General features: G+C 40.8%; 1 protein-coding gene across 5 annotated transcripts in view; it reads right to left on the reverse strand.

The window, feature by feature from the left end:
• ERICH3 (glutamate rich 3) overlaps positions 1-27,574 on the reverse strand; it is a 97,724-nt gene that overhangs the window by 61,852 nt on the left and 8,298 nt on the right. Inside the window, exons 2-4 of one of the 5 annotated variants that reach the window (XM_070746171.1) lie at positions 18,441-18,665; positions 15,126-15,219; positions 3,624-3,749 (exon numbers count right to left, since the gene is read on the reverse strand). In XM_070746171.1, the coding sequence (XP_070602272.1) occupies positions 3,624-3,749; positions 15,126-15,194 (195 nt within the window). In that variant the 5' untranslated portion in view covers positions 15,195-15,219; positions 18,441-18,665. Of the gene's footprint in view, positions 1-3,623; positions 3,750-15,121; positions 15,220-18,440; positions 18,666-23,499; positions 23,529-27,574 lie in introns of those variants that run through there. The other 4 variants (XM_070746170.1, XM_070746173.1, XM_070746169.1 and 1 more) reach the window with 4 other exon arrangements.

Below are 27,574 nucleotides of genomic sequence, written 5' to 3' on the forward strand. Positions count from 1 at the left end.
CGGGGTGGCGCAGCAGGTAGAGTGCTGTATACTTCAGGCCACTGAAGCCGATTGTAGACCTGCAGGTCAGCAGTTCAAATCTCATCACTGGCTCAAGGTTGACTCAGCCTTCCATCCTTCCAAGGTGGTTAAAATGAGGACGCGGATTGTGGAGGCAATATGCTGGCTCTGTTAAAAAGTGCTATTGCTAACATGTTGTAAGCCGCCCTGAGTCTAAGAAGAAGGGCAGCATAACAATTTAATGAATGAATGAATAAATAAATAAATAAATAAATGTAGACTTTCCTAAACATGGATTTTTTTCCTCTTTGCTTTATACATATTTACAAAGCAATTAGGTTTTAAAAGATCTTCCATTTATGAAATCTTTTTAGCTTATGTGCTGTAGTCACATAAAATTCCACACACACCATAAAGAAAGTCCCATAGAAGTGTTCCATTTGAACTTAACTGCCTCAGAAAAGAAAAAAAGATCTGTCTGTAAGACTGAATAGGCAAGTGTTGTCATATATTGTGTGTGATGTATGGATGGGCCCAAGTATAAGTGATGTATTTTTGAACAAATGAGAGAATGCGAGCTGATGGCCCTGATTCCGCATGGCAACATCAATTTTTTTCAATCACAGAAAGGAAAATGTCATCAGCCGGGCATTTGTTAAGGATTTTTAAAACAAAGAAATGACTGTCATGGACAAACGACAAAAAGGTACTGTGTATGCCCAATGCAGCTCATAAATAAGTACAATTCTCTGATATATGAGATGATCAAAATCTTTAAGTGGTAGCCATACATTTCCGCTACCCCTTCGCATGTTGGAACAAGTTAAATTTACATTCAAAATATATACTACTTTATTTAACGAATTTCACCAACTTGGTGCCCTCCAGATGTTATGGATTAAACTTCTACCCTGGCTGGGTTTTAATGGAGATGTAATCTACTATATCTGAAGGACCCAGACTAAGATGAGCCATTATTTTTCATTCCATCAGAAAATGTAGAAAGAATCATCATCATTAAAAGCTACATGATATCTTATCTCCATCACAAACAGCCCTGCATCATTGTTTCCTTTTCACAGGCCCTATTTAGAGTTTTCTTTTTACCACCAAGGCTTTCCTCACTATCCTTCTCTATTCAATTTTCTTGTTTATCTCAGGAAAGGAAATAGGGAGAAGGGAATATAAAAAATTTCTATTATACTCCAAACCAAGTCATAGGTTTCCGCTGCCATCGTTTGTCCGCTGCCAATGCAGATTTCGGTCTGTTTATATATAGGAGGAAGGGTAATGGAAGTCCACAACAAAACTCTCTTTGGCAAATCCATTGGCAAACTGTTGAGAGCTACTGGCTTAGATGATCCATAAGATTTCTTCAAAAATCTTGGCTGTATGAGGTGTTTCTGATGTTACCAGATGTTTGATCAGCCGGGGAAAAAAGTGATAGTCACTACTAAAGGATCTCCATGTTTGTGCAAGTGTGTATGTGTATGCACATCTGGCTTAGGTGGTACCTCCTTAGAATTCTAAGATTCTAAGACAGTTGGTCTCAACTGCTGTTTACTGTTCGTTAGGAAAGTAGCGCATAGGTTTCTCAACTTTGCCAAGAACCTGTATAAAATGAATGCTGACGCCTTAGCGAGGCTCAGAGACCTAAATTTCTTTAGGGGACTACTTCTGAACCATATCTCTAAGTTATAGGTGAAACCATGGGAAACGATAGCATCACAAAGGAAGTCAGAAGGTAGAAATAAATGATAGGTGGAATCAAGCTAGGATGAGGCCTACCTCCAGCCACGTTTCCACTTTTTGTGTGAATGAAATGGCGTCTGCTCCTTCCTGTCTTTCCTCACTCTTTATTTCTATGGTTTTGTTTGTTCTTCCCAGTTTTCCATGACATTTGGTGTTCACGTGGGCAGAAGCAAGCATTTTCCTGAAGGGCTGTGACCAGTTCTTGAGTACACAGATGGGACATGACCTCCTGCTGTCTTTCCCACAGGAGATGACTGTGTGGAATCTAGTGACCAAGGACTACTTACATTCTGAGGTCTTGCCAGTAAGCTGGCCAATTACAAGTCTCCTTGCTTCATCCTTTAATTTTATTACCATCGTTTATTTCTAACCTATGGATTATCTTTTGACAACTAATTTACCTCTCACTTAAGGCCTTCTCTTAGAATTGATACTACATTAATAAATGTAGAATAAATGAAATTACTAATTCTCCATAATCATAGTCACTAAGCACAGACATTCCTTAGATTAACAAATAAATACAAATTACTTTTGAAACAAAAATTAAGCCTTAAAAATGTTCTGGGAGTTAACATTAGGCTTCACACTAATCGATCAACATTTTCCAGATGCTCAATCCCTTACTCAGGATTAGGCTTCTTCTTGCAGAATTAGATTAAAAACTTTATTGCAGATAAGAATGAGGCCTCTAAACCAGTGGTTCCCAACCTTTCTTTGCCCATGTCCCATCTAAGCATCTCTAAAATACTCATGCCCAACCCCCACCCACCCCGGACATATAAGTCTTACTATTCAAAAAGTGAACTCCTAATCATGTGGAAAGAGCCTAAATAGGCCACTGGTTGCCGATCAATTTCCGGTCACAATTCAAAGTGTTGGTTATGACCTTTAAAGCCCTTCATGGCATTGGACCAGAATATCTCCAAGACCGCCTTCTGCCACACGAATCCCAGCGACCGATTAGGTCCCACAGAGTGGGCCTTCTCCAGGTCCTGTCAACTAAACAATGTTGGTTGGCAGGCCCCAGGGGAAGAGCCTTCTCTGTGGTGGCCCTGACTCTCTGGAACCAACTCCCCCCAGAGATTAGAACTGCCCCTACTCTCCTTGCCTTTCGTAAGCTCCTTAAAACCCACCTTTGTCTTCAGGCATGGGGGAATTGAGACATCTCCCCCGGGCATATACAATTTATGCATGGTATGTTTGTGTGTATGTTTGCTTAGTAAATGGGTTTTTTAAAATATTTTAAACTATAATTTAGATTTGTCATGAATTGTTTTATTCTGTTGTGAGCCGCCCCGAGTCTGCGGAGAGGGGCGGCATACAAATCTAAATAATAAATAAATAATAAATAAATTGGTTTAAACAAGGTTCCAATTGCCCTATTAAAAATCAAATTGCCCCTCTGTGGGGCGTGGCCCCCATGTTGGGAACCAGGGATCTAAACCAATAGTTGATTACCCAGAAAAAGGAATTCAAAGCTTGAAATATCTATGCTACAATGTTTAAAAGCTCAGCTTCATCACCATCTTTCTAAGCTAATGGGCTCTTGGTTAATAATCTTGATAGCCTTGGCACCCAGGGTAGATTTTCATAACGGTTCTCTCTAGCATCAGAATTGCTAGTTCCTGCCTTGCTAGTTTCATCACTTATTATTAGGACAATTCTTCTGCTCTAATGTATTCTATTGATCATTACTAACCCACAATAATTGTCAAATAAGTTAAAATGAATAATTATACTGGTAGTTACTAATCAGTGGCATAGATCTTCAGCTAATTTTGAAGACATTTACACCCGTAGACATTCTCAGAAATCCTGAATATATATGAATATTACTTTTGTGAAGAGTAGCCATAATATAACCATACTTCCATATCAAGAGCTTTGTGGAAAATAGCCTGAGCCAAGCATTCCCGTATATACTTCTGATGATCTTTCTTCATGGCATTTAACCGGTATTCCTTGTCTGATATTATTTTTCCACTTCTTGAGACCTGTCATGAAGAAAACAAAATAGTGTGTTAGGGAAAAAGGATGTAAGACTTTCACAGCTTCCCACCATAAACTAAAATATTTTCATCATAATCTTAATCTTCTTTTCAGGGCATGGAGATTAAGATAAGCAAAGATTGATCTATTTCTCTTCAGCAAAAATGTGGTGTTCTACATATTATTATTATTATTATTATTATTATTATTATTATTATTATTATTATTATGTCAATACAACACAGCAAACGAGATCACTATGCTGGATTTCGTATTTCATCACCAGTCGGGCGCTTCCCAAGCACCTAGGACTGTGTGATGTAGTGGCGAATTATGTTTGCAGATCCCAGTAAAGCGGCCTTTTGCAATTGACAGATGGAGATTTTGTCAATTCCGATGGATTTCAAATGTCCGCTGAGATCCACTGGGACCACTTTTACTGGCTTATGCCAGAGTCGTTGCAGCTCGATTTTTAGGTCTTTGTATTTCACTAATTTCTCTAGCTGCTTCTCCTCAATTCTGCTGTCTCCTGGGATTGCGATGTCGATGATCCATATTTTCTTTTTCTCCACGATCACAATGTCTGGTGTGTTATGCTTCAGAATTTGGTCAGTCTGAAGTCGGAAATCCCACAGTAGTTTTGCTTGCTCATTTTCGACCACTTTTTCAGGCTTCTGATCCCACCAGTTCTTTGCCACTGATAAATGGTAGTTCCGACACAAGTTCCAGTGGATCATCTGTGCCACAGCATCATGTCTATGCTTGTAGCCAGTCTGTGCGATCTTTTTGCAGCAGCTGAGTATGTGATCGATTGTTTCATCTGTTTCTTTACAGAGTCTGCACTTTGGATCGTCTGTTGATTTTTCAATTCTGGCTTTGACAGCATTTGTTCTAACGGCCTGTTCTTGTGCCGCCAGTATTAGTCCTTCTGTCTCCTTTTTGAGTGTTCCACTTGTAAGCCATATTATTACTATTACTATTACTATTACTATTACTATTACTATTACTATTACTATTACTATTACTATTATAAAAGGGGTTGGATGCGCCAGCTATTGCATATGCATGTGCCCATACCCATTCCCACCCCCTATGCAAGTGCACACACACACCCATGCTGCCCCTGCACATGTGCACCTCACCCCACCCCTGCACATGCACATAGGCCTTACTGAAGCCTAAGACAGTGGAAAAAATGAGAAGTTTGGAAAAATGGACTTTCAGTCTGCTTATTGTGCTATTTCTTGCATTCTGAAGGCTTCATGGAAGCTTCCTGAAGCCCTGGAGTATGAAAAACATCACAACAGGCAAACCGGAAGTCCATTTTTCCAAATTTCTGGTTTGCCCATTGGACCATTTTTCATACTCTGGGGCTTCAGGAAACTTTCCTTAAAACTCCCGAGGGCAAAAAAAAAAAAAAAAAAGGCTTTCCCCAAGGCCGAAAACCAGCTGTGATTTTGTCAGTGGAGCTGACATAGAGCAATGCCTCATGTGCCTTCCTATATGGCTCCGTGTGCCACCTATGGAATGCATGCCATAGGTTTGCTATCACTGTAATAGACTGTAGTAGTTTAGTGGGCAATACCTAAGCATGTAGTGGATGGGAATATCCTTTATCTTCCCAATACTCTCCTTTTTCTTTCTCAAGTCTATGATATAGAGAATTGAACTTGTTTTCTGGATTTAATAGTATTAGCAACAGAACTGAGACTTATGTACAGCTTCAAAATGCTCTATAGCCCTCTTTAAGCAGCTTGTAAAGTTGGCATATTATCCCCAGAATCTGGATCCTCATTTTACCAATCTCAGAAGGATGGAAGGCTAAGGCAACCTTGAGCCTGTCAGGATCGAACTGCTGACAGGCGGCAGAGTTAGCCTGCAATACTGCATTCTAACCACTGCACCACCGCAGCTCAGTGGTTAGCATGAGCCCAAGAAGCCTTTGTGACCCACACACTACTTATAACTATGTTAGCTATTTCGTTATGAAAGGAAGATTTCAAAATCCAAATACTGAATGGCTGGAGTTCAATTTTGTATCCTTTTCAAAACAAACATCCTTTCAAGCATTGAAGAGTTGCCTTCCAATTATCAACTGGAAACATGCCCTGACATACCAGATTTATGAAGCCACTCGAGAACAAATCATGCCTGAAAAAAGTATGGAACAGCAGCCTAGTAAGAAATAGCTTAATATTAAGCTTCCTAGTTGGTGCCATTCATGGGTAGAAATGATTTAATGTAACTATGCTAAAAGCCTGAGCTTTGTGCCAAGATAGCAAGTCTATGTAGAACCTAATCAATCCATGTCACCAAAAGGTCTCCCATAGCATTAAAATAGGTTGCTGCTGTATTATTGATAGTGAGCCAGGTTTATTAAGATGGAACAAAGCTTCAAATTCCATTAATACTTCTTCATCAGTCATTCTCAGTGTGTTAGACATCTTGAGCATAGAACAGGCTTATTTAGCTTCAAATGTCACTTGAAAATGCTAAGTGGCTCATTTGGTGGCAGGATTCTCCTCTAAATGGCTTCTGTTCAAATGCCTTTTGACCAAGAAGTTCCACTGTTCTATATGTCCAAAATTATCTATTGGATTCTCATTCTCAAACCAACACCCACAAAAAGTTCCATAGCAGTTACATTGCACTAAAAAAACTGCCCCTTTCCTTTGAAAGTTATGATTGCCTTTGTGTAAAGGCACTGCAGAACAAAACATAATCTAAGTAGAGTGGTACCTCTACTTAAGAACTTAATTCGTTCCGTGACCAGGTTCTTAAGTAGAAAAGTTTGTAAGTAGAAGCAATTTTTCCCATAGGAATCAACGTAAAAGCAAATAATGCATGCAAACCCATTAGGAAAGAAATAAAAGCTTGGAATTTGGGTGGGAGAAGGAGGAGGAAGAAGAGGAGGAGGACAGTCGCTGCTGAAAAAAGAAGGTAAGGTGAGGGGAATGAAAAAAATACAAAACTTTAAGGCTTAAAAAAAAGAGGGACTCTGAGGAGGAGCTCATGCCTTCCATACACCCAGCGCAAGGCTGCCTCCCATACACTGCGCCAGAGAGAGAAACCCAGGCGGGTGAGAGTGGGGAACCTCCAGCTCCTCTGATCAAAAGGCGGCTGCTGCTGCTGCTGCTGCTACCTGCTTCCTCTTCCTTCCCATGCTGAAGGGCTCCCCTCTCCTCTCGCTCACTCGCTTTGTAGCCGGTGCCTTTCCTTCACTGTGGTGACTCCTTGGTTTGGCTGAAGCTGAGTTGATCCGGCCGGGCGAAGCACCCCCTTTTGCCTTTCTGCGCCCAGACGCTCCGGAAAGTAACCTCACACCGGGTGTATGGGAGGCAGCACGAGAGAGTCACCACAATGAAGTGGTTTATTCCCTCTCCAAGCGCCCAGAGAAAGGAAAATGCTCTGTTCATTCTGGGCTGCCCAGAGCGAAGAGAGCGTTCCTTTTCTCTGGGCCTTGGCAGAGGTTTATTCCCTTTCCAAGTGCCCAGAGAAAGAAAAATGCTTTGTTCGCTCTGGACTGCCAAAGCCTCCTGAAGCGCCACCAAAAGGCTCCTCTGGCAGCCCAAAAAAGCCCAAGATGGCCGGGATTAAAGGGGGAATGGCAGGAAACTGGCCGGGCCTTCGTGCCGTTCTCAAATTTCCTGGGAAATTTTTCTGGGCTCTGGTTCTTAAGTAGAAAATAGTTCTTAAGAAGAGGCAAAAAAATCTTGAACACCCGGTTCTTATCTAAAAATGTTCTTAAGTAGAGGTGTTCTTATGTAGAGGTACCACTGTATCTGCATGGACATCCCACTAGATTAAATTACAACCCCAGGGATATATACTAATTAGCAACTACCATTCAACTCTTCAGGATATACTTCTAAGTAAATATCCATCTTGGATGTCTATCAATATGATGCTTGAGTTGGTAGGATACAGACAGCAGTATCTTGGTTTACAAAGTATCTCTAGGTTTTAGATCCTAGCTTGCACAGAACAGAATGAGCATACATTGAATAAACCTAGGTTTTGGTTACATTTCATATTAACCAATGCTGTTGAAGGCAGAGGGTCAACTAAAACTGGTAACTTATAAAGAAAATTACTAAAAGTGATAAGTAATATCTTCAATTGACCTAAACTATGATATGCAGTGGAAGTCAATTATTATGAGCCTACTAGAGTAGGCATAATGATGCCATAATGAAGTCTGAAAGTTAGAATTTAAGAGAGTAAATGTTAATGAGCATGAATGAATGAATAAAACTAGAGAACAATATGAATTCACATACTGATGGCAGTTGTATATTACATTCCACGGAGTGGCTGTGGGTTTTGCCTCCCAAGGACAATTCTATCTGTCTGTCCATCACTCGGGGGGGGGAATTATTGACCTCCTCAGAGAGGGTCCACAACTTGGGCGTCCTCCATCCACAGCTCACATTAGAAAACCATCTTTCAGCTGTGGCGAGGGGGCCATTTGCCCAGGTTCGCCTGGTACACCAGTTGTGGCCCTACTTGGACTGGGAGTCACTCATGCCCTCATCACCTCGAGGTTCGACTGCTGTAACTCTCTCTACATGGGGCTACCTTTGAAAAGTGTTTGGAAACTTCAGATCGTGCAGAATGCAGCTGCGAGAGCAATCATGGGCTTCCCCAGGTATGCCCATGTTACACCAACACTCCGCAGTCTGCATTGGTTGCCGATCAGTTCTTGGTCACAATTCAAAGTGTTGGTTATGACCTATAAAGCCCTTCATGGCACCAGACCAGAATATCTACGAGACCGCTTTCTGCCACATGAATCCCAGCGGCCGGTTAGGTCCCACAGAGTTGGCCTTCTCCGGGTCCTGTCGACTAAACAATGTCATCTTGTGGGACTCAGGGGAAGAGCCTTCTCTGTGGCGGCCCCGACCCTCTGGAATCCACTCCCCCCGGAGATTAGGATTGCCCCCACCCACCTTGCCTTTCGCAAACTACTTAAAACCCACCTCTACCATCAGGCATGGGGGAACTGAGACATCTCCCCTTGCCTATGTAGTTTTATGTATGGTATGTTTGTGTGTATGCTTTTTAAATAATGGGGTTTTTAGGCTTTTAATGTTAAATTGTTATTTTAGACTTTTAATATTAGATTTGTTATTGTATATTGTTTTATCACTGCTGTGAGCTGCCCCGAGTCTGCGGAGAGGGGCGGCATACAAATCTAATAAATAATAATAATAATAACAATAATAATAATAATAGTAATAATAGTAATAATAGTAATAATAATAATAATAATAATAATTCCAGATAGCTGCATCTACAGGGAAAACAAGGAGGGTCAGACCAATGAAAGTAGCATTGTGACACTTATAGTGAATGTCCTGGTCCTCTTCTATATTCACCAAAATATTTGATGACCAAAGGGGCCGCCTTTGCAGCACAAGCTAATCTAAATCATACAGACTCCATACTGACTCCAGTAAATGGACTTCATAGAAGAGCCAAATATGAGCTTTTGGGGAAACACTGTGCAACATTTTGAATGAATGCAATCCAGAAAGAAAGAAAAAATATTCTCTTAAGTGAACTGAATGGATAATGGTAACCAGATAAAAGATTACAGAAGTGTTTCAGTGACCAAGAATGAATGAGAACGAAAACTGTTTGATGAGCATCTGTATTGGAAATGATGCATTTCTTTCAAACAGCTGTTTGAAAGCAGACTCTATTCATGCATGTACATGGCAAAATAATTAATTTATTTAAAACATGACTGATTTGCCTATTTACTATGAAAGCCTGGGGTAATTATTGAAGACCAGAAGGTGCTAGGAGGTTCTAAATGTGGGACAGTTAGTTTTAAAAATAAAAGTAAAATGACTGCAGAAAGTGAACAGCATTATAAAATAGATTATCAATACGCCTTAAACAAGATCTAAGTATTGCCCACAAGATCATATGCTGCAACGTCCTGCCTGTCGGCAACTACTTCAGCTTCAACCACAACACAAGAGCACACAACAGATTTAAACTTAATATCAACCGCTCCAAACTTGACTGTAAAAAATATGACTTCAGTAACCGAGTTGTCGAAGCGTGGAACTCATTACCGGACTCCGTAGTGTCATCCTCAAACCCCCAACACTTTACCCTTAGATTATCCACGGTTGACCTATCCAGATTCCTAAGAGGTCAGTAAGGGGCGAGTACAAGTGCACTAGAGTGCCTTCCGTCCCCTGTCCTATTGCTCTCCTATATCTCCTATACCTTTCTTCTATTCCTATATCTCTTCTTCTATTCTTTCATTGATATGTTCTATTACTATATCTTCTTTTCTATTATTTCTTAGATATATTTTACTATGAGTATCTCCTCTATAACCTTCATCATGTATTTTACTATGTGTGTGTGTATATATATATACCCACTAAAACCCTCATTGTGTATTGGACAAAATAAATAAATAAATAAATAAATAAATAAATAAATAGAATAGAATAGAATAGAATAGAATAGAATTGAATTGAATTGAAATTGAAAGTGGCTATTTAAAAGAAATAGTACCAATGCATTAAATATATTATATCTGGAATGGTTTCAATAATGTTAGAATGATATTGTTTGCAGACATGAATGTACGTGGAAGACCAGAAAACAGGCAGTCCTCAATGGTCACTAAGTGGACACAAACAAACATACACACACACACACAAACAAACACACACATGGTACTTATAATCTGGTTACAAAATTCTGAGAGCTGGGCCTATCCTACAGCCATTTGAAGTGTGCCATAGTCACATGATCATAATTTACAATGTTTTTGCTGAAAATCTTCCAGTTTTAGGCAAAAATAAAAAATCCACAGCAAATAATGGGTTCACTTAATGATTGTGCCCTTTGCTTAACTACCATTGCAAAAAGGATCGTAACATCACATCATTCATGTGATTATTCACTTAATAACTTTCATAACTTATGACCATAATGGACAGACTCCATTATGGTCATATGTCAAAGACTACCTGTATTTATAATTGAGAGAGGACAACTTTTAGATAAATAACAAAAAAAAAATGGTGGAACTAATGATGGGGAAATATATGGACAAATTTGAATGGATCTTTAAATGAAGAAATGAAGTAATGTGATAAAATGAATAAGTTTGAGTGGAGTGAAATGAAATGCTTTACAAATAATAATATTAGACACTGAATTTGCTAAAAAGTAGATATAATGTAAGCAGAGAAAACTTGAAGAAAAATTAAATGTTTGTAGGTACTTCAACACTGAAAGAGTGAGAAAAGTCAATTTGAAATTTTTAAATATACTAATCAATAAATTAAAAAGAATACTAGTAGTGATGGTACAATTATGTTATTTCGAGATACAGTACCAAAATGTTAGCTCCCGAGGCACGCACACTCTTGACTAAATGTTGCATTACTGACAAGATGAGCAGAGCACAATTCTTCAACTAACATTTTAACTGATTGTGATTTGGGCTTGAGGTGTTTCCCCCTCCCCCCACCAGAGAAGGTTAAGATTACTTAACTTTATGAACAAGCAAAAATGGCAATATAAAGCAAAAAAAACCCCCCAATCCTTCTACTAAGTAGAGGATTATAACTTACACGCAAGACAGTACAAAGTAATGGATATTTCAGATGGATCTATTTCTGCACTTCTTCCTGCACTATTAGGCATGTAATGAAACACGGGCTTTTTAGGATGTGCAGCAACCCATTCATTAACTGTTTAAGGTCCACTGAGACTCATGGTCTAAAGGTATAGTACTGCGAAGCAATCCTAGTCCTTTCAGACAAGCAACTGAGTGGATTAACATGGTATGAAAGTGCCCTCTACTGGTAGGAAGTAGATTTAGCTGCTGGTGGAGGAATATCGTAAAAACAGATCAAACCAACCATCTAACTAATCCAGCATACTAATCTCGAAGTGGTTGACCAGATTTTTCTGGAAGCCACAAGCAGGACAGGTGTGCAAATAGCATCTTCTCATTTATGTTCCCCAACAACCAGTGTTCAAGCTTAATATTAACCACTCCAAACTTGACTGTAAAAAATACGACTTTAGTAATCGAGTTGTCGAAGCGTAGAATTCACTACCAGACTCTGTAGTATCATCCCGTAACCCCCAACACTTTACCCTTAGATTATCCACAGTTGACCTCACCAAGTTCCTAAGAGGTCAGTAAGGGGCGTACATAAGTGCACCAGAGTGCCTACCGTCCCCTGTCCTATAGTCTCTCCCATATCTCATATATCTTCTCTTCTATCCCTATATCTTTTTCTGCTATTCTCTCATAGTTATATTTTACTCCTTTATTTTCTCCTCTTACATTCTACCTGATTATATTCTCTATAACTCTCATTGTGTATTATTGTGTATTGGACAAAACAAATAAATAAAGAAATAAAAGTGTTGACAGGCATTTTGTCACTGGTATTGAAAGGGATATAAACAGCCTCATGATTGGATTATCTCCCATGACATTGTCCAATTTACCAATGTGGTAGTAACAGCTAGAATGGTTGAATTAGGACTCAAATACGTATGTTCAAGTCTCCACTCAATCTTGAAGCTCATTGTATGACACTGACCTTAACATGCTCTCTGACTAATCTACCTCCCGGCATAACTGTTTGGAATATAAAAATGAGAGTGAATTCCTTAAAGAAAAGTCAGGATATAAATGAAATAAATCAATAAAGTTACCCACATTTCTGGCTACCATTTCATCATGATGGAAAGGCAGACTTGTGCTATTGAAAGTTTAGATGATTAGATTTTGGATCTGCTGAATTGAAAGCATAAGTCATTTTCCCATTCTTCTCGGGCTGCTTTAGATATTTTTCCTCTCACAGTATTGAAGGAGAAAGACATTTGTAAAATAGCCCAATTGGTCGGAGACAAAAGGAAAAAAAGCCTATTTGGCTTTTATGTCTGTAGGCTGAACTCTGCGTGCACAAGAGATTGCAGCTGATTCTACTTTTCTGAGACATTCTCTAATTCATCTGTACTCTCCCCCCCCCCCATCTTCACCCAATATTAAATGCACAATCACTAATTCTACTCAATAAATTCAACATGTTTGTGGGTAAATTATCATGTTGTTAATGCAACTGGAATACTTCATAAAAGGACATGTTTTGCAGTGTCCTAATCTTACTCTGTTTTCGGAAGAAGCCATTTACAAGCATTAATTTATTTTTGAAATACAGTTTAATATTTTTTATGTACATGTTCTTTTGAACTACTTATTTGCAACATGGGAATTGAAAGCTGGACAGTAGAAATGGCTTCTCTATGTCATTAATGCCAAGGGTTTAGTTCTTTAACATTACAAAGATAAATTTATAGCTCCAATTATTCAGTGGATTGAAGCTGATGTTATTTTCATTATATGAATGAATTGCCTACAGTCATAGATTACCCATTGACACTTACAATAAATTGTAAAACAATTCCATTGAAATGCTTACATAAAGAATTTCATAAGTATGCATGAGAAACTCTTTTACTATATATACAATTTATCTTGCATTGCTTTTGTTTTATTGAATTTTTCCGCAGTCTTGGAGCTTAAGCAAAAGCAAATATACAATATTAAAGTAGTCATTATTTCTATTTGTTGTTCCTGTTTCATGGGACATGGCTACTACGATAGTTGAAATATTTGGATCTGACATCTCTGCTTTTAATGGTCCCATTTTTCCTCCATTTTGACACAAAAGACAACACCAGCCAATGACAGCGTGTGTGTTTTGAAGATGGGCAGAGGCAGGTTGGATCTGGTTTTGGTCAGATGAGATTTCCTGGTGATTGTTAAAAATAATAACAATAGAGTTGGAAGGGACCTTGGAGGTCTTCTATTCCAATCCCCTGCTTAGGCAGGAAACTCTACACTACTTCAAACAGATGTTAATCTAACATCTTCTTAAAAACTTCCAGTGTTGGAGCATTCACAACTTTTGGAGGCAAGCTGTTCCACTGATTAATTGTTTTAACAGTCAGGGAATTTCTCCTTATTCTAAGTTACTTCTCTCCTTGTTTAGTTTCCACCCATTGTTTCTTTTCTACACTTCCTTGTTACTTCCTTCCTTCACAGGAATAATGGAAGGGGCAGGGACACGACACATCATGTATATTTTGGTATAAATAATGTGACTTACATACTTGTATCACATTTCATGACATGATGAAACTGACAGAAATTATGAAAGTGTCATCAATGGTACAATGATACGATATACACATTGTCATTTGATGCCACTGTGGCTTATAATAGACATGCTGTATATGGACACAAGCTATTGTGTGAGAAACAGACTGTAACCCAAAATGAAATGTGACATCAGATACCAATGTGACATCAGACTGTTTTCTCAGAAGTGGGATTTATTCTTAGGAAAACTGAAATCATTGTAGTTGCAACATTCCAATAGAAATACTGTAATAGATAATAGCAATACCAGGAATAGAAAATTCTATATTGGCTTCTATTCTGCTTCCAAAGTTACTTATAATTTAAATTCTAATCAGTTGTACACAGCTACTTGCCTACCTCAACTCTTTCTCAGGCTTTTTCAGATTCCCACTATCTCAGATAACACCAGTGAATGGCTACCAAATTTTTTACTGTGGATGTGGCTTATGCAGGATGCCCTGCATTTTCTTTCAACATCTTTCAGTGCAAATTGGGTGCTCTGGTGTGGAGCTCCATTTTTGCTACCCTACTGTCCCCCCCCCAAATCTGGGCAGCAGCCCACTCCTGGATAACACTATGGGATAACTCAGGTATAGAGTATACCTACATATATACAACGGTACCAATTCTTACCTTTGTGAAAATATGTGTAAATTCCCATATAGCACGATTTTATGGATGCTTATTCAGAGGTTAGTCCCACAAAATTCAGTGGGACACTCCTTAAAAAATAAACTTAGGGGTACAGCCTTTATGTATGTTGGTTACTATATTATGCTGTCACCTTAATTGGTAACTTTGGGTGCTGTCACAATGATTTATGACAACTGTAATAAAAGTTGCAGGGGCATGCATTTTCAATACAGGCAAGGCCTCAGGTCTGTTTTGGCTAGATTTGATTAAAATAACAAGCCTATTTTGATAGGTTTAAGAGAAGAGGCATGAAACAAGGCAAACAGGAAAAAGTCATTGGCTAAATATAGTTTTGGATAAAAGATTTCAGTTCAAATTCTTATACAGCTAGCCCTTTGGATAATGCAGAGCCACTCATTTCGTCTTGGTGTAACCAACTTCACAAGGTGTAAGAGTGGAGGGAATCATGTGTGTCTTCTTAAACTCCTTAAGAGAAAACTGGCAAGAGAAAGCGAGAGAAACTAATATGTTTTCGCATACCTACCAGTCCTGACCTCCGTAGATGGCGTTTTATCCTGGTATTGCTGAAATAGCCTGCAAGATGTTTGTCCATTAAGCTGTTGTAATTTGCAAGATATCTGAAATGAACGTACCAACAGAATATGAGAATATAACATAGAAACATAGAAACGGCAGAAAAAGACCTCATGGGCCATCTAGTCTGCCCTTATACTATTTCCTGCATTTTATCTTACAATGGATATATGTTTATCCCAGGCATGTTTAAATTCAGTTACTGTGGATTTACCAACCACGTCTGCTGGAAGTTTGTTCCAAGGATCTACTACTCTTTCAGTAAAATAATATTTTCTCATGTTGTTTTTGATCATTCCCCCAACTAACTTCAGATTGTGTCCCCTTGTTCTTGTGTTCACTTTCCTATTAAAAACACTTCCCTCCTGAACCTTATTTAACCCTTTAACATATTTAAATGTTTCGATCATGTCCCCCCTTTTCCTTCTGTCCTCCAGACTATACAGATTGAGTTCATTAAGTCTTTCCTGATACGTTTTATGCTTAAGACCTTCCACCATTCTTGTAGCCCGTCTTTGGACCCGTTCAATTTTGTCAATATCTTTTTGTAGGTGAGGTCTCCAGAACTGAACACAGTACTCCAAATGTGGTCTCACCAGCGCTCTATATAAGGGGATCACAATCTCCCTCTTCCTGCTTGTTATACCTCTAGCTATGCAGCCAAGCATCCTACTTGCTTTTCCTATCGCCCGTCCATAGTTTTTAAATATCTATCTATCTATCTATCTATCTATCTATCTATCTATCTATCTATCTATCTATCTATCTATCCATCCATCCATCCATCCATCCATCCATCCATGTATATGTATATGTATATGTATATGTATATGTATATGTATATGTATATGTATATGTATATGTATATGTATATGTATATGTATATGTATATGTATATGTATATGTATATGTATATGTATATGTATGTACAGTATCTAAAATTAAAGGGATCTACAATAGCATAGATGATAAAACCACCCCCCACCCCCGAATTGTGAGCAGCTCTGCCCAAGCCTAGAACCCATCTAAACTGAAGTATACTTTCAGTCATTTACAATTTATCAGTGTGCTGGGTAGAAAATCTGAGAGTCAAAGTCTCTTCCGTCTAATAGGGGTTAGGCTAGGAAAGGTCCTCTATAATTTTATGAGGCTATTGTGTTTAATATAATTACTCCTGCATTGGCTATTAGCTATTCCCAGCTTAGTTTGTTAGCTGTAAATTGTGAAAAAATAATATACTAACAAGAGTAGCAATAATTTATAACTAACCTTTAAAAAGCAACAATGACTGAGTGTAAGCTCTCTGCTGTCCATAAGTAGCACATTTAAAATAAAATAAAAACTATGTATCCATATTGCTATCTTCTGTGCTCCACAAAAAGAGAGGGAGGGAGGAAGAGACAGGGAGGAGGGAGAGAGGTTAAAATAGTACCTCTTTTAGATATCAAGCCAACCAGGGAGGCACTAGCACATTATAATAATATGATAAACATCCCAATGGGCTGAGTCATCGTTTTTTTCTGCTCTTTTATTCTGCATTAATCCTAGGCCTTTAAAACTAGATTACTTCCCGTCAGGATATTTAGTTTTAATAAACAAAAATCACTGATGGTGAGAAGCAAAAAAGAAAGAAAAAGAATAAACTATTTTCTTTGACAAAGGCAAAAGAATTACAGGAAGTTTATTTTTGGTTTCACAATAATCCCGCAGGTAGCCTACACGAGATAAATTAAACTTTAAACACATAATTTAGTTTGCTGTGTTATGCCTGGTGATTAAACACGGGTGCTATAGCAACTGTTTTATGTTACTTTCTTTATCCTGTTGTTTGCATTTGCATCTGAAACTGCCAGATTACAGTAATTATACCAAATATTGATTTAGTGTGCTTTGCTGGCTCTGGTGTTCTGCATGAATTTGGCAGGAGGGAGGGGGTGGAAATGCTTCACCCAATATCCTTTTACTTACTTCCTTCTCAGTATTTCATCGCCTACCTAACAAGTTAAAATACAGGAGATTTATCCACTGTGATTCCACATTAGCTACTCTAAATAAGGAAAGAATAAGACAAATAAGCACTCAAGGTTTCATTCTTTACATTGAAAAGACTCCTTACAAAGGACAAAAATTGCTTCTTCAGTGTACTAATGCCTGTAGTCTTAATCGTCCTAATTCAGAGTTTTAGAGAAAGAAGAAAATGGCGACATTAGTGTTTGTCAAAGAAAGAGCGGAAGGAAGCGTTGCTGAAATAAAAGCTGTTTTTTGAGGGGGGAGAACGGCAGGGGGTTTAAAGATACTTATCTTCTAAAAAGTTACTGTGAAAATGGTTCTTATAATCCCCTAAATTTTCTTTGACTGTTATCATTGAGCAGCAGTTCACATGGAGGTGAACAACCTGTATGGAGTTAAAACAGTGTTGGCGAACCTATGGCACGTGTGCCACAGGTAGCACGCGGAGCCATATTTGCTGGCACGCAAGCTGTTGCCCTAGCTCAGCTCCAACGTGCTGGTCAGCAGATTTTTGGCTCACACAGATGCTCTGGGAGGGCATTTTTGGCTTCCAGAGAGCCTCAGAATATGGGGGATACTTTGTATGTATGTGTGTGTTTGTTTGTTTGTTTGTTTATTTTTTGTTAGAGTTGAAAGGGAACATGAAGGCCATCGAGTTCAACCCCCTGCCCAAGCAGGAACCCTATAGTACACCAGTCAAGTGGCAGTTCAATCTTCTCTTAAAAATGTCCAGAGTGTTGGAGTTCACAACGTCCGCTGGTAGGTTGTTCCATTGGTTGACTGCTCTGACCGTCAGGAAGTTCCTCCTTATCTCCATGTTGAATCTCTCCTTGGTCAGCTTCCAGCCGTTGTTCCTCGTCTTTGGAGCCTGGGGAGGGCAAAACACGAACCTACCGGGCCCACCAGAAGTTGTGGAATAGTCCATTTCCGGCTCCAGGGGGCCTCCAGGGGGTGTGGGAAGCTGTTTTCACCTTCCCAAGGCATTGAATTATGGATGTGGGCACTCACGCTTGTGCGATAGTGCACACCCACGCTTTTTTGGCACCCAAGGAAATAATGGTTCGCCATCACTGAGTTAAAAGGAGGAAAATTAGACCACCAAAGGATATGTTATATGATAGATTTGTGGAAACAGATTTTGGTAAAGGCTGCTTTGTCAAACTACATTGGGAATTCTGGGAGTTTAAACTAGGCATTACAGCAGAGCAGTAATGCTGTTCTGAAAGCATAATGAACAGTAGTGTGTTCTAAATACCTTCACTATCGGTTTGCGCACGGAAGCATCCCGGGTGGGTGGGTGGAGCCTCCTGCTGCCACCACTAACAGTTCGCCGAACCCAGCTGAACCAGGAGCAACCCACCGTTGAAATGAGGAACAGTCTTGGAAATGAAGAGAAAGTCTGATCTTGTTGCTGTCTGACCACAAGCTTGTTCGTGTTTGATTCTTGAAAAGAGGCAAGGTCGCGCACTGGGTATTTATACTGAAAAGTAATAATGCACTTCAGAAAAATGAGGGCACAGGAGTCAGTGGCCTTATGGTTGGTGAAGTTATCTTTGAACATGAAAGAAAGTGACAATAATCCTCGCTGTCGATATACTGCAAGTACAAACTGAATGGAGATATGGAAAATAAAAACAAAAAGATTGCGAAGATGATCTCAAACTAATCTGAGGCTGCAGATTTTTCAGGATTCTGAAAAACCAACTAGCCATTTACAGTACTCCTCTGAGCCAGTTGATCAACATTGTCAGTACAACTGTACAAACAGTTGGGTTGGCAATATATAGTGGTGGGGCTGCATTCACGTAAGCAAAAAACCTTGCCGGAAGATGGGCGCACCTGCATCTCCATGCACGATTTTGCTACCTGCATGAGCGCAGAAGCATAATTTTGCTCAAACTCACAGTACCTCCAGAGCCGCGGAAGCAATCCCAATTAGGAGTTCCAGCTAGCAGCCCACCCCTGGCAATATATAAACAAGCTAACAATGAATGGCATGGATGAAATAAATGGAAATGGTATGAATGACTTGATTAGCCTACCTGACACAGGAGAGGCAGGAGGGGAGGGGGCACCGATTCTGAGGTGGTAGAGGGTCGGAATATTCCGGTCCTGCTGGGGAGAGGCAGATATGGCGGGGGCCACAGAGCTAGCCGTTCCAGGGGAACGAGAGATCGTTGCGTAATAATGATCCCTTGTTCCGGCTCTGTGAACCCAATCCTGGGTGCTGGTGATGAGTGTAATTCTGGCCCTGGGCTCAAGCTGCTGCTACTCAATGCCAGGTCGGTGGTAAATAAAGCTCTCCTCATCCGGGATCTGATCCTGGATGAGGAGGCCGACCTGGCATGTGTCACTGAAACCTGGCTGGGCCCAGAGGGAGGAGTCCCTCTCTCTGAAATTTGCCCAGACGGGTTTCAGGTATGGCATCAGCCTCGACCCCAGGGAAGGGGGGAAGGAGTGGCTATTATAGCCAGGGAGAGCCTTGGCTTGCGTAGACTCGTTGCTCCAGAGATTGCGGGCTGCGAGTCCCTCCTGGTGAAGTTGGACTTAGGGGTCCAGGTGGGCTTGTTTCTCACGTACCTGCCTCCCAGCTGTGTGTCACAAGCCCTGCCTGTGCTACTCGAGGAGGTAGCCGGGTTGGCGGTGGGGTTCCCCAGACTTATTGTCTTGGGGGACTTTAACCTGCCGTCGCTCGGTGAAACCTCTGGACTGGCACAGGAGTTCATGGCCACCATGACAGCCATGGACCTGACCCAAGTAGTACAGGGTCCGACTCATGAGGGGGGGCATGCACCCGACATGGTATTCCTCTCTGAGCAACTGAGTAATGGTCTGAGACTAAGGGGCTTAGAAGTGTTGCCTGTGTCATGGTCAGACCATTTTCTACTGCGGCTTGACTTCCTGGCTCCAATCCTTCCCCGCAGGGAGGCAGAACCAATTAAGCTGTTCCGCCCCAGATGCCTGATGGATCCAGAGAACTTTCAGAAGGCGCTTGGGGTTATTCCAGATACACTCGTACACAGTTCGGCAGAGTCTCTGGCTGAGGCTTGGAACAAGGCTGCAGCGGAGGCTCTTGACCGAATTGCGCCGTTGCGACCTCTCCGCGGCACTAGACCCCGTAGAGCTCCATGGTTCAACGAGGAGCTCCGGGAGTTGAAACGCCAGAAGAGACGTCTAGAGAAGCGATGGAGGAAGAGTAAGTCCGAATCCGATCGAACACTTGTAAGAGCACATGTTAAGACTTACAAAGTGGCGCTCAAGGCGGCAAGATGCGCGTATCATTCCGCCTTGATTGCATCAGCGGAATCCTGCCCGGCCGCTCTGTTTAGGGTGACCCGCTCCCTTCTTAATCAGGGGGGAGTTGGGGAGCCCTTGCAGAGTAGTGCCGAGGATTTTAACACGTTTTTCGCTGATAAAATCGCTCGGATCCGAGCGGACCTCGACTCCAATTGGAATACAGAGTCGACTGACAACGAGTCAGTTGAGGTGACTGGGGCACGTACTTGTCCACCTGTCTGGGAAGAGTTTGATCTGGTGACACCTGATGAAGTGGACAAGGCCATTGGAGCTGTGAGTTCCGCCACCTGTTTACTGGATCCGTGTCCCTCCTGGCTGGTTTCGGCCAGCGGGGAGGTGACACGGAGCTGGGTCCAGGAGATTGTCAACGCTTCTTTGGGGAGGGGGTCCTTCCCGGATCCCTACAAGGAGGCACTTGTGCGCCCCCTCCTCAAGAAGCCTTCCCTGGACCCAGCCATTCTCAACAACTATCGACCAGTCTCCAACCTTCCCTTTATGGGGAAGGTTGTTGAGAAGGTGGTGGCGCTCCAACTCCAGCGGTCCTTGGAAGAAGCCGATTATCTAGGTCCTCAGCAGTCAGGATTCAGGCCCGGCTACAGCACGGAAACTGCTTTGGTCGCGCTGATGGATGATCTCTGGCGGGCCCGGGACAGGGGTTTATCCTCTGTCCTGGTGCTTCTTGACCTCTCAGCGGCTTTCGATACCATCGACCATGGTATCCTTCTGCACCGACTGGAGGGGTTGGGAGTGGGAGGCACTGTCCTTCAGTGGTTCTCTTCCTACCTCTCTGGTCGGTCGCAGTCGGTGTTAGTGGGGGGTCAGAGGTCGACCTCTAGGTTACTCCCTTGTGGGGTGCCTCAGGGGTCGGTCCTCTCCCCCCTACTATTTAATATCTACATGAAACCGCTGGGTGAGATCATCCAAGGGCATGGGGTGAGGTATCATCAATATGCAGATGATACCCAGCTTTACATCTCCACCCCGTGTCCAGTCGGCGAAGCAGTGGAAGTGATGTGCCGGTGCCTGGAGGCTGTTGGGGTCTGGATGGGTGTCAACAGACTCAAACTCAACCCGGATAAGACGGAGTGGCTGTGGGTTTTGCCTCCCAAGGACAATTCCATCTGTCCGTCCATCACCCTGGGGGGGGGAGTCACTAACCCCCTCAGAGAGGGTTCGCAACTTGGGCATCCTCCTCAATCCACAGCTCACATTAGAGAAACATCTTTCAGCTGTGGCGAGGGGGGCGTTTGCCCAGGTTTGCCTGGTACACCAGTTGCGGCCATATTTGGACCGGGAGTCACTGCTCACAGTCACTCATGCCCTCATCACCTCGAGGCTCGACTACTGTAATGCTCTCTACATGGGGCTACCTTTGAAAAGTGTTCGGAAACTTCAGATCGTGCAGAATGCAGCTGCGAGAGCAATCATGGGCTTTCCTAAATATGCCCATGTCACACCAACACTCCGCAGTCTGCATTGGTTGCCGATCAGTTTCCGGTCACAATTCAAAGTGTTGGTTATGACCTATAAAGCCCTTCATGGCACCGGACCAGAATATCTCCGGGACCGCCTTCTGCCGCACGAATCCCAGCGACCAGTTAGGTCCCACAGAGTTGGCCTTCTCCGGGTCCCGTCAACTAAACAATGTCGTTTGGCGGGACCCAGGGGAAGAGCCTTCTCTGTGGCGGCCCTGACCCTTTGGAATCAACTCCCCCCAGATATTAGAGTTGCCCCCACCCTCCTAGCCTTTCGTAAGCTCCTTAAAACCCACCTCTGTCGTCAGGCATGGGGGAATTGACATGTTCCTTCCCCCCTAGGCTTATAAAATTTATGTATGGTATGCTAGTGTGTATGATTGGTTTTAACTTGTGGTGTTTTAAAATTAATTTAAATATTGGATTTGTTTACATTGTATGGCGATTGCTGTGAGCCGCCCCGAGTCTGCGGAGAGGGGCGGCATACAAATCTGATTAATAAATAAATAAATAAATAAGAATGTTTGTATGTATTGAAGTACTATAGCCTTAAGAGATAATGTTGCAAATTGCCATAAGAGGGAGCCAAAAACATGATGCTCTCTCTGCTCTCTCTGATCTTTCTGCTGATTCACTGTGACTGATGTTGTAAGTTCTGTGTTATTTGTTGATAGTTTAATATATTTGTACGCTGTAATGTATATCTGATATATAAGACAAAGGCAGGCTTGTAATATTATTATTGTATTGAGAGATATTGACTGATTTGAATGTGAATGACGGGACTATTTAACTTGACTGTACTACTTCTAAAGTAAACACTATTTTACACACTTTAATGTATCTGTTTGTATGATTGAATAATTACTCATATCTCCTGGATATCTGCTGGGATCCCATGTTTTCCTATGTGCATGTCCTTGAAAACTCAAGGGTCCTGCACACTCATTAAAAAACATATTTGCACTTCTCTCCACCTCTCCACAGAAGTGCTTCATTTTTAAATTAATCATGGAAAAATGGGCACTAACAATTTGGTTTTGGTTCTTTGAAGTCACCTGAATATTTTTTTCCTAGAAGCCATCAGAGTTAATACTTTGCTCTCTTTTTGAGATCAACAAAATGTCAATAAAATTCAAGAGAAAAACTGGACACATACAAAAATCTACTGACCTAATTCAACTGTCACACGAGTCTTTTAGCTTTGGTGGAAAAATTCTAATCAGACCGGGCATTCAGCCCCTTTACTTAAAAATATAGTAGTGAGCTAGTTCATAGGAGAGCTTAACTGCTCAAACCAAATTAGCTTTTCTGCCACTCAGGAATTCCAATACAAAGGCAGATAATATGACATCACTTGCTGCCTGCCTAGATATAGTTTCCACCAACTTAATGAATTGTATATCATTCACTCAAACATGTACAAATTATTGAAAACCTAGGCTGGGCTTTCTTTTATAAATGCTAATAGCAAACTAGTGTACAGGTATAATGTTTACACTCCAGTAAAGAACAGAAGGGAGCAACCTTCTTCCTAGTTACCTGTTCCTGACCATGAATGGAACACTACTTGTTTACCACCTTACTGATCATATCTGAGGATAAAAGTGAATAAAAACATCTTTACGTCATGGGAGGGAACATTTACTAAGAAAGAACATGCTAGTCAAGGTCAAAAGCCCATTTCAATTCAATCTGCCTACCAAAGGGAAATAGCTCTCTTTAATGGCAGCCTTAATCATTATGGTTCAAGGGCAGGCTGTTTGACTCTGAAGGCAGTGTGAGATCAATATGATTAGGAGCCATAGCTTCATCCTTCGATCAATCTGTCTACACAATTAAATCTGTAAGAAGTTATGCCCACCACTACATCATGTAAAAGTGAATTCCAGAATTTATCTATCTTCTATGGGCAGAAATCCTGCCATTTTCCAGCTATGAGCTTTCTACTATTGGTTAGAAACATAGAAACATAGAAGTCTGACGGCAGAAAAAGACCTCATGGTCCATCTAGTCTGCCCTTATACTATTTTCTGTATTTTATCTTAGGATGGATATATGTTTATCCCAGGCATGTTTAAATTCAGTTACTGTGGATTTATCTACCACATCTGCTGGAAGTTTGTTCCAAGGATCTACTACTCTTTCAGTAAAATAATATTTTCTCATGTTGCTTTTGATCTTTCCCCCAACTAACTTCAGATTGTGTCCCCTTGTTCTTGTGTTCACTTTCCTATTAAAAACACTTCCCTCCTGGACCTTATTTAACCCTTTAATATATTTAAATGTTTCGATCATGTCCCCCCTTTTCCTTCTGTCCTCCAGACTATACAGATTGAGTTCATTAAGTCTTTCCTGATACGTTTTATGCTTAAGACCTTCCACCATTCTTGTAGCCCGTCTTTGGACCCGTTCAATTTTGTCAATATCTTTTTGTAGGTGAGGTCTCCAGAACTGAACACAGTATTCCAAATGTGGTCTCACCAGCATTCTATATAGTGGGATCATAATCTCCCTCTTCCTGCTTGTTATACCTCTAGCTATGCAGCCAAGCATCCTACTTGCTTTCCCTACCGCCTGACTGCACTGTTCACCCATTTTGAGACTGTCAGAAATCACTACCCCTAAATCCTTTTCTTTTGAAGTATTTGCCAACACTGAACTGCCAATACAATACTCAGATTGAGGATTCCTTTTCCCCAAGTGCATTATTTTACATTTGGAAACATTAAACTGCAGTTTCCATTGCTTAGACCATTTATCTAGTAAAGCTAAATCATTTACCATATTACAGACGCCTCCAGGAATATCAACCCTATTGCACACTTTAGAGTCATCGGCAAATAGGCAAACCTTCCCTACCAAACCTTCCCCTATGTCACTTACAAATATATTAAAAAGAATAGGACCCAGAACAGATCCTTGTGGCACACCGCTTGTAACCTGACTCTGCTCAGAATACTCGCCATTAACAATAACTCTCTGATGTCTACGCTTCAGCCAGCTGCAAATCCATTGAACTATCCAGGGATTAAGTCCAATCTTCACTAATTTATCTATCAGCTCTTTATGTGGAACCGTATCAAAGGCTTTGCTGAAGTCCAGGTAGGCAATATCCACGGCACCACCTTCATCCAACACCTTTGTGACATAGTCAAAGAAATCAATGAGATTAGTCTGACATGATTTACCTTCAGTAAAGCCATGCTGATTTGGGTCCAATAAGTTATTGTTTTTTAGGTGCTGATTTATCCTCTTTTTGAGTAGAGTCTGGGATAGACAGATCTGGGATAGACAAAGTTGGCTCTTGTGGACCAACTCCCAGAATTCCTGAATCAATCACGCTGCCTCAGGAATTCTGGGAGTTGAAATCCACATGTCATAGAAGAGCCAACTTTGCCTACCCCTAGGTTGGAAACATAGAAGACTGACTGAAGAAAAAGACCTCATGGTCCATCTAGTCTGCCCTTTTACTATTTCCTGTATTTTATCTTATGATGGATATATGTTTATCCGAGGCATGTTTAAATTCAGTTACTGTGGATTTACCAACCACATCTGCTGGAAGTTTGTTCCAAGGATCTACTACTCTTTCAGTAAAATAATATTTTCTCATGTTGCTTTTGATCTTTACCCCAAATAACTTCAGATTGTGCCCCCTTGTTCTTGTTTTCACTTCCCTCCTGAACCTTATTTAACCCTTTAACATATTTAAATGTTTCAATCATGTCTCCCCTTTTCCTTCTGTCCTCCAGACTATACAGATTGAGTTCATTAAGTCTTTCCTGATATGTTTTATGCTTAAGACCTTCCACCATTCTTGTAGCCCATCTTTGGGCCCATTCAATTTTGTCAATATCTTTTTGTAGGTGAGGTCTCCAGAACTGAACACAGTATTCCAAATGTGGTCTCACCAGCGCTCTATATAGCAGGATCACAATCTCCCTCTTCCTGCTTGTTATACCTCTAGCTATGCAGCCAAGCATCCTACTTGCTTTTCCTACCACCCAACCACACTACCCCTAAATCCTTTTCTTCTGAAGTTTTTGCTAACACAGAACTGCCAATACAATACTCAGATTGAAGATTCCTTTTCCCCAAGTGCATTGTTTTACATTTGGAAAATTAAACTGCAGTTTCCATTGCTTTGACCATTTATCTAGTAAAGCTAAATCATTTACCATATTACATACGCTTCCAGGAATATCAACCCTACTGCACACTTTAGAGTCATTGGCAAATAGGCAAACCTTCCCTAACAAACCTCCCCCTATGTTACTCACAAACATATTAAAAAGAATATGACCCAGAACAGACCCTTGTGGCACACTGCTTGTAACTTGTCTTTGCTCAGAATACTCGCCATTTACAACAACTCTCTGATGTCTACGCTTCAGCCAGCTGCAAATCCACTGAACGATCCAGGGATTAAGTCCAATCTTCACTAATTTATCTATCAGCTCTTTATGTGGAACGGCTTTGCTGAAGTCCAGATAGGCAATATCCACGGCACCACCTTCATCCAACACCTTTGTGACATAGTCAAAGAAATCAATGAGATTAGTCTGACATGATTTGCCTTCAGTAAAGCCATGCTGATTTGGGTCCAATAAGTTATTTGGGTCCAATAAGTTTTTAGGTGCTGATCTATCTTCTTTTTGAGTAGAGTCTCCATCATTTTAACTACAACTGATGTCAAGCTAACTGGCCTGCAGTTACCAGCTTCTTCTCTACTGCCCTTCTTGTGGATAGGCACAACACTGGCCATTCTCCAATCCTCAGGAACATCTCCTGTTAACAGGGATTGGTTAAACAAATCAGTCAGGGGGGTAGCAATGACAAATCTGAGTTCTGTAAGAACTCTGGGGTGGATGCCATCTGGACCATCTGGTTAGATGATTCTCATATGTGCATTATAATGAAAAAGTGTGGCCTTATACTTTGGGGCAATTAACAAGAGCAGGTTTTAAAACATTTATTCTAAAAATATAATTTTTGTATTTTTTATTAAATTTATTAAATTTGTAATTACATTTAATTAAATTTATTTTTGTGTTAAATTTATGTTCTATACGTTTTATAAATTTAAAGTGGAAGCAATATGCTCCGTCCAATAATTGGGTAGAACCAGGTTGCCCTGATTTTAAAAAAACACACACATAAACTCAACATTGTCTAGGTGTAGTTAGAAGACACTCTCTTCTGTACAATATGTGGAGGCAAGAGAAATATTAATTACTGTATTTTTTGAAGTATAAAACACACCGGAATATAAGATGCACCTTAATTTTGGGGGAGGAAAATAGGGAAAAGAATCTGCTTACCAGGTATTCATCTAGCTTAGTCTATTCAGCTTCAACACATTATTTTATCCCCTAGTTAAGGGCTTAAAAAAATTATTCTGAGAGAGTAACAATGAAAGACTTTGTAAGCCAGTAAGAGCTGGGAACATCCTTAGCACCTGGTTAGGGCTGAAAAGAAATATTTGGAGAAAGTTAGACCAATGGGGAAAAAACCCTGCAAAGACTTAGGGCTTGTAAAACATTCTTCGCAGAGAGTAACAGTGAAAGAGCTTGAGTACATTCATAGCACCGGTTAGGGCTGGAAAGAAATATCT

Source organism: Erythrolamprus reginae, chromosome 3 (assembly GCF_031021105.1).
Source record: "Erythrolamprus reginae isolate rEryReg1 chromosome 3, rEryReg1.hap1, whole genome shotgun sequence".
Classification (NCBI taxonomy): Eukaryota; Metazoa; Chordata; class Lepidosauria; order Squamata; family Dipsadidae; genus Erythrolamprus; species Erythrolamprus reginae.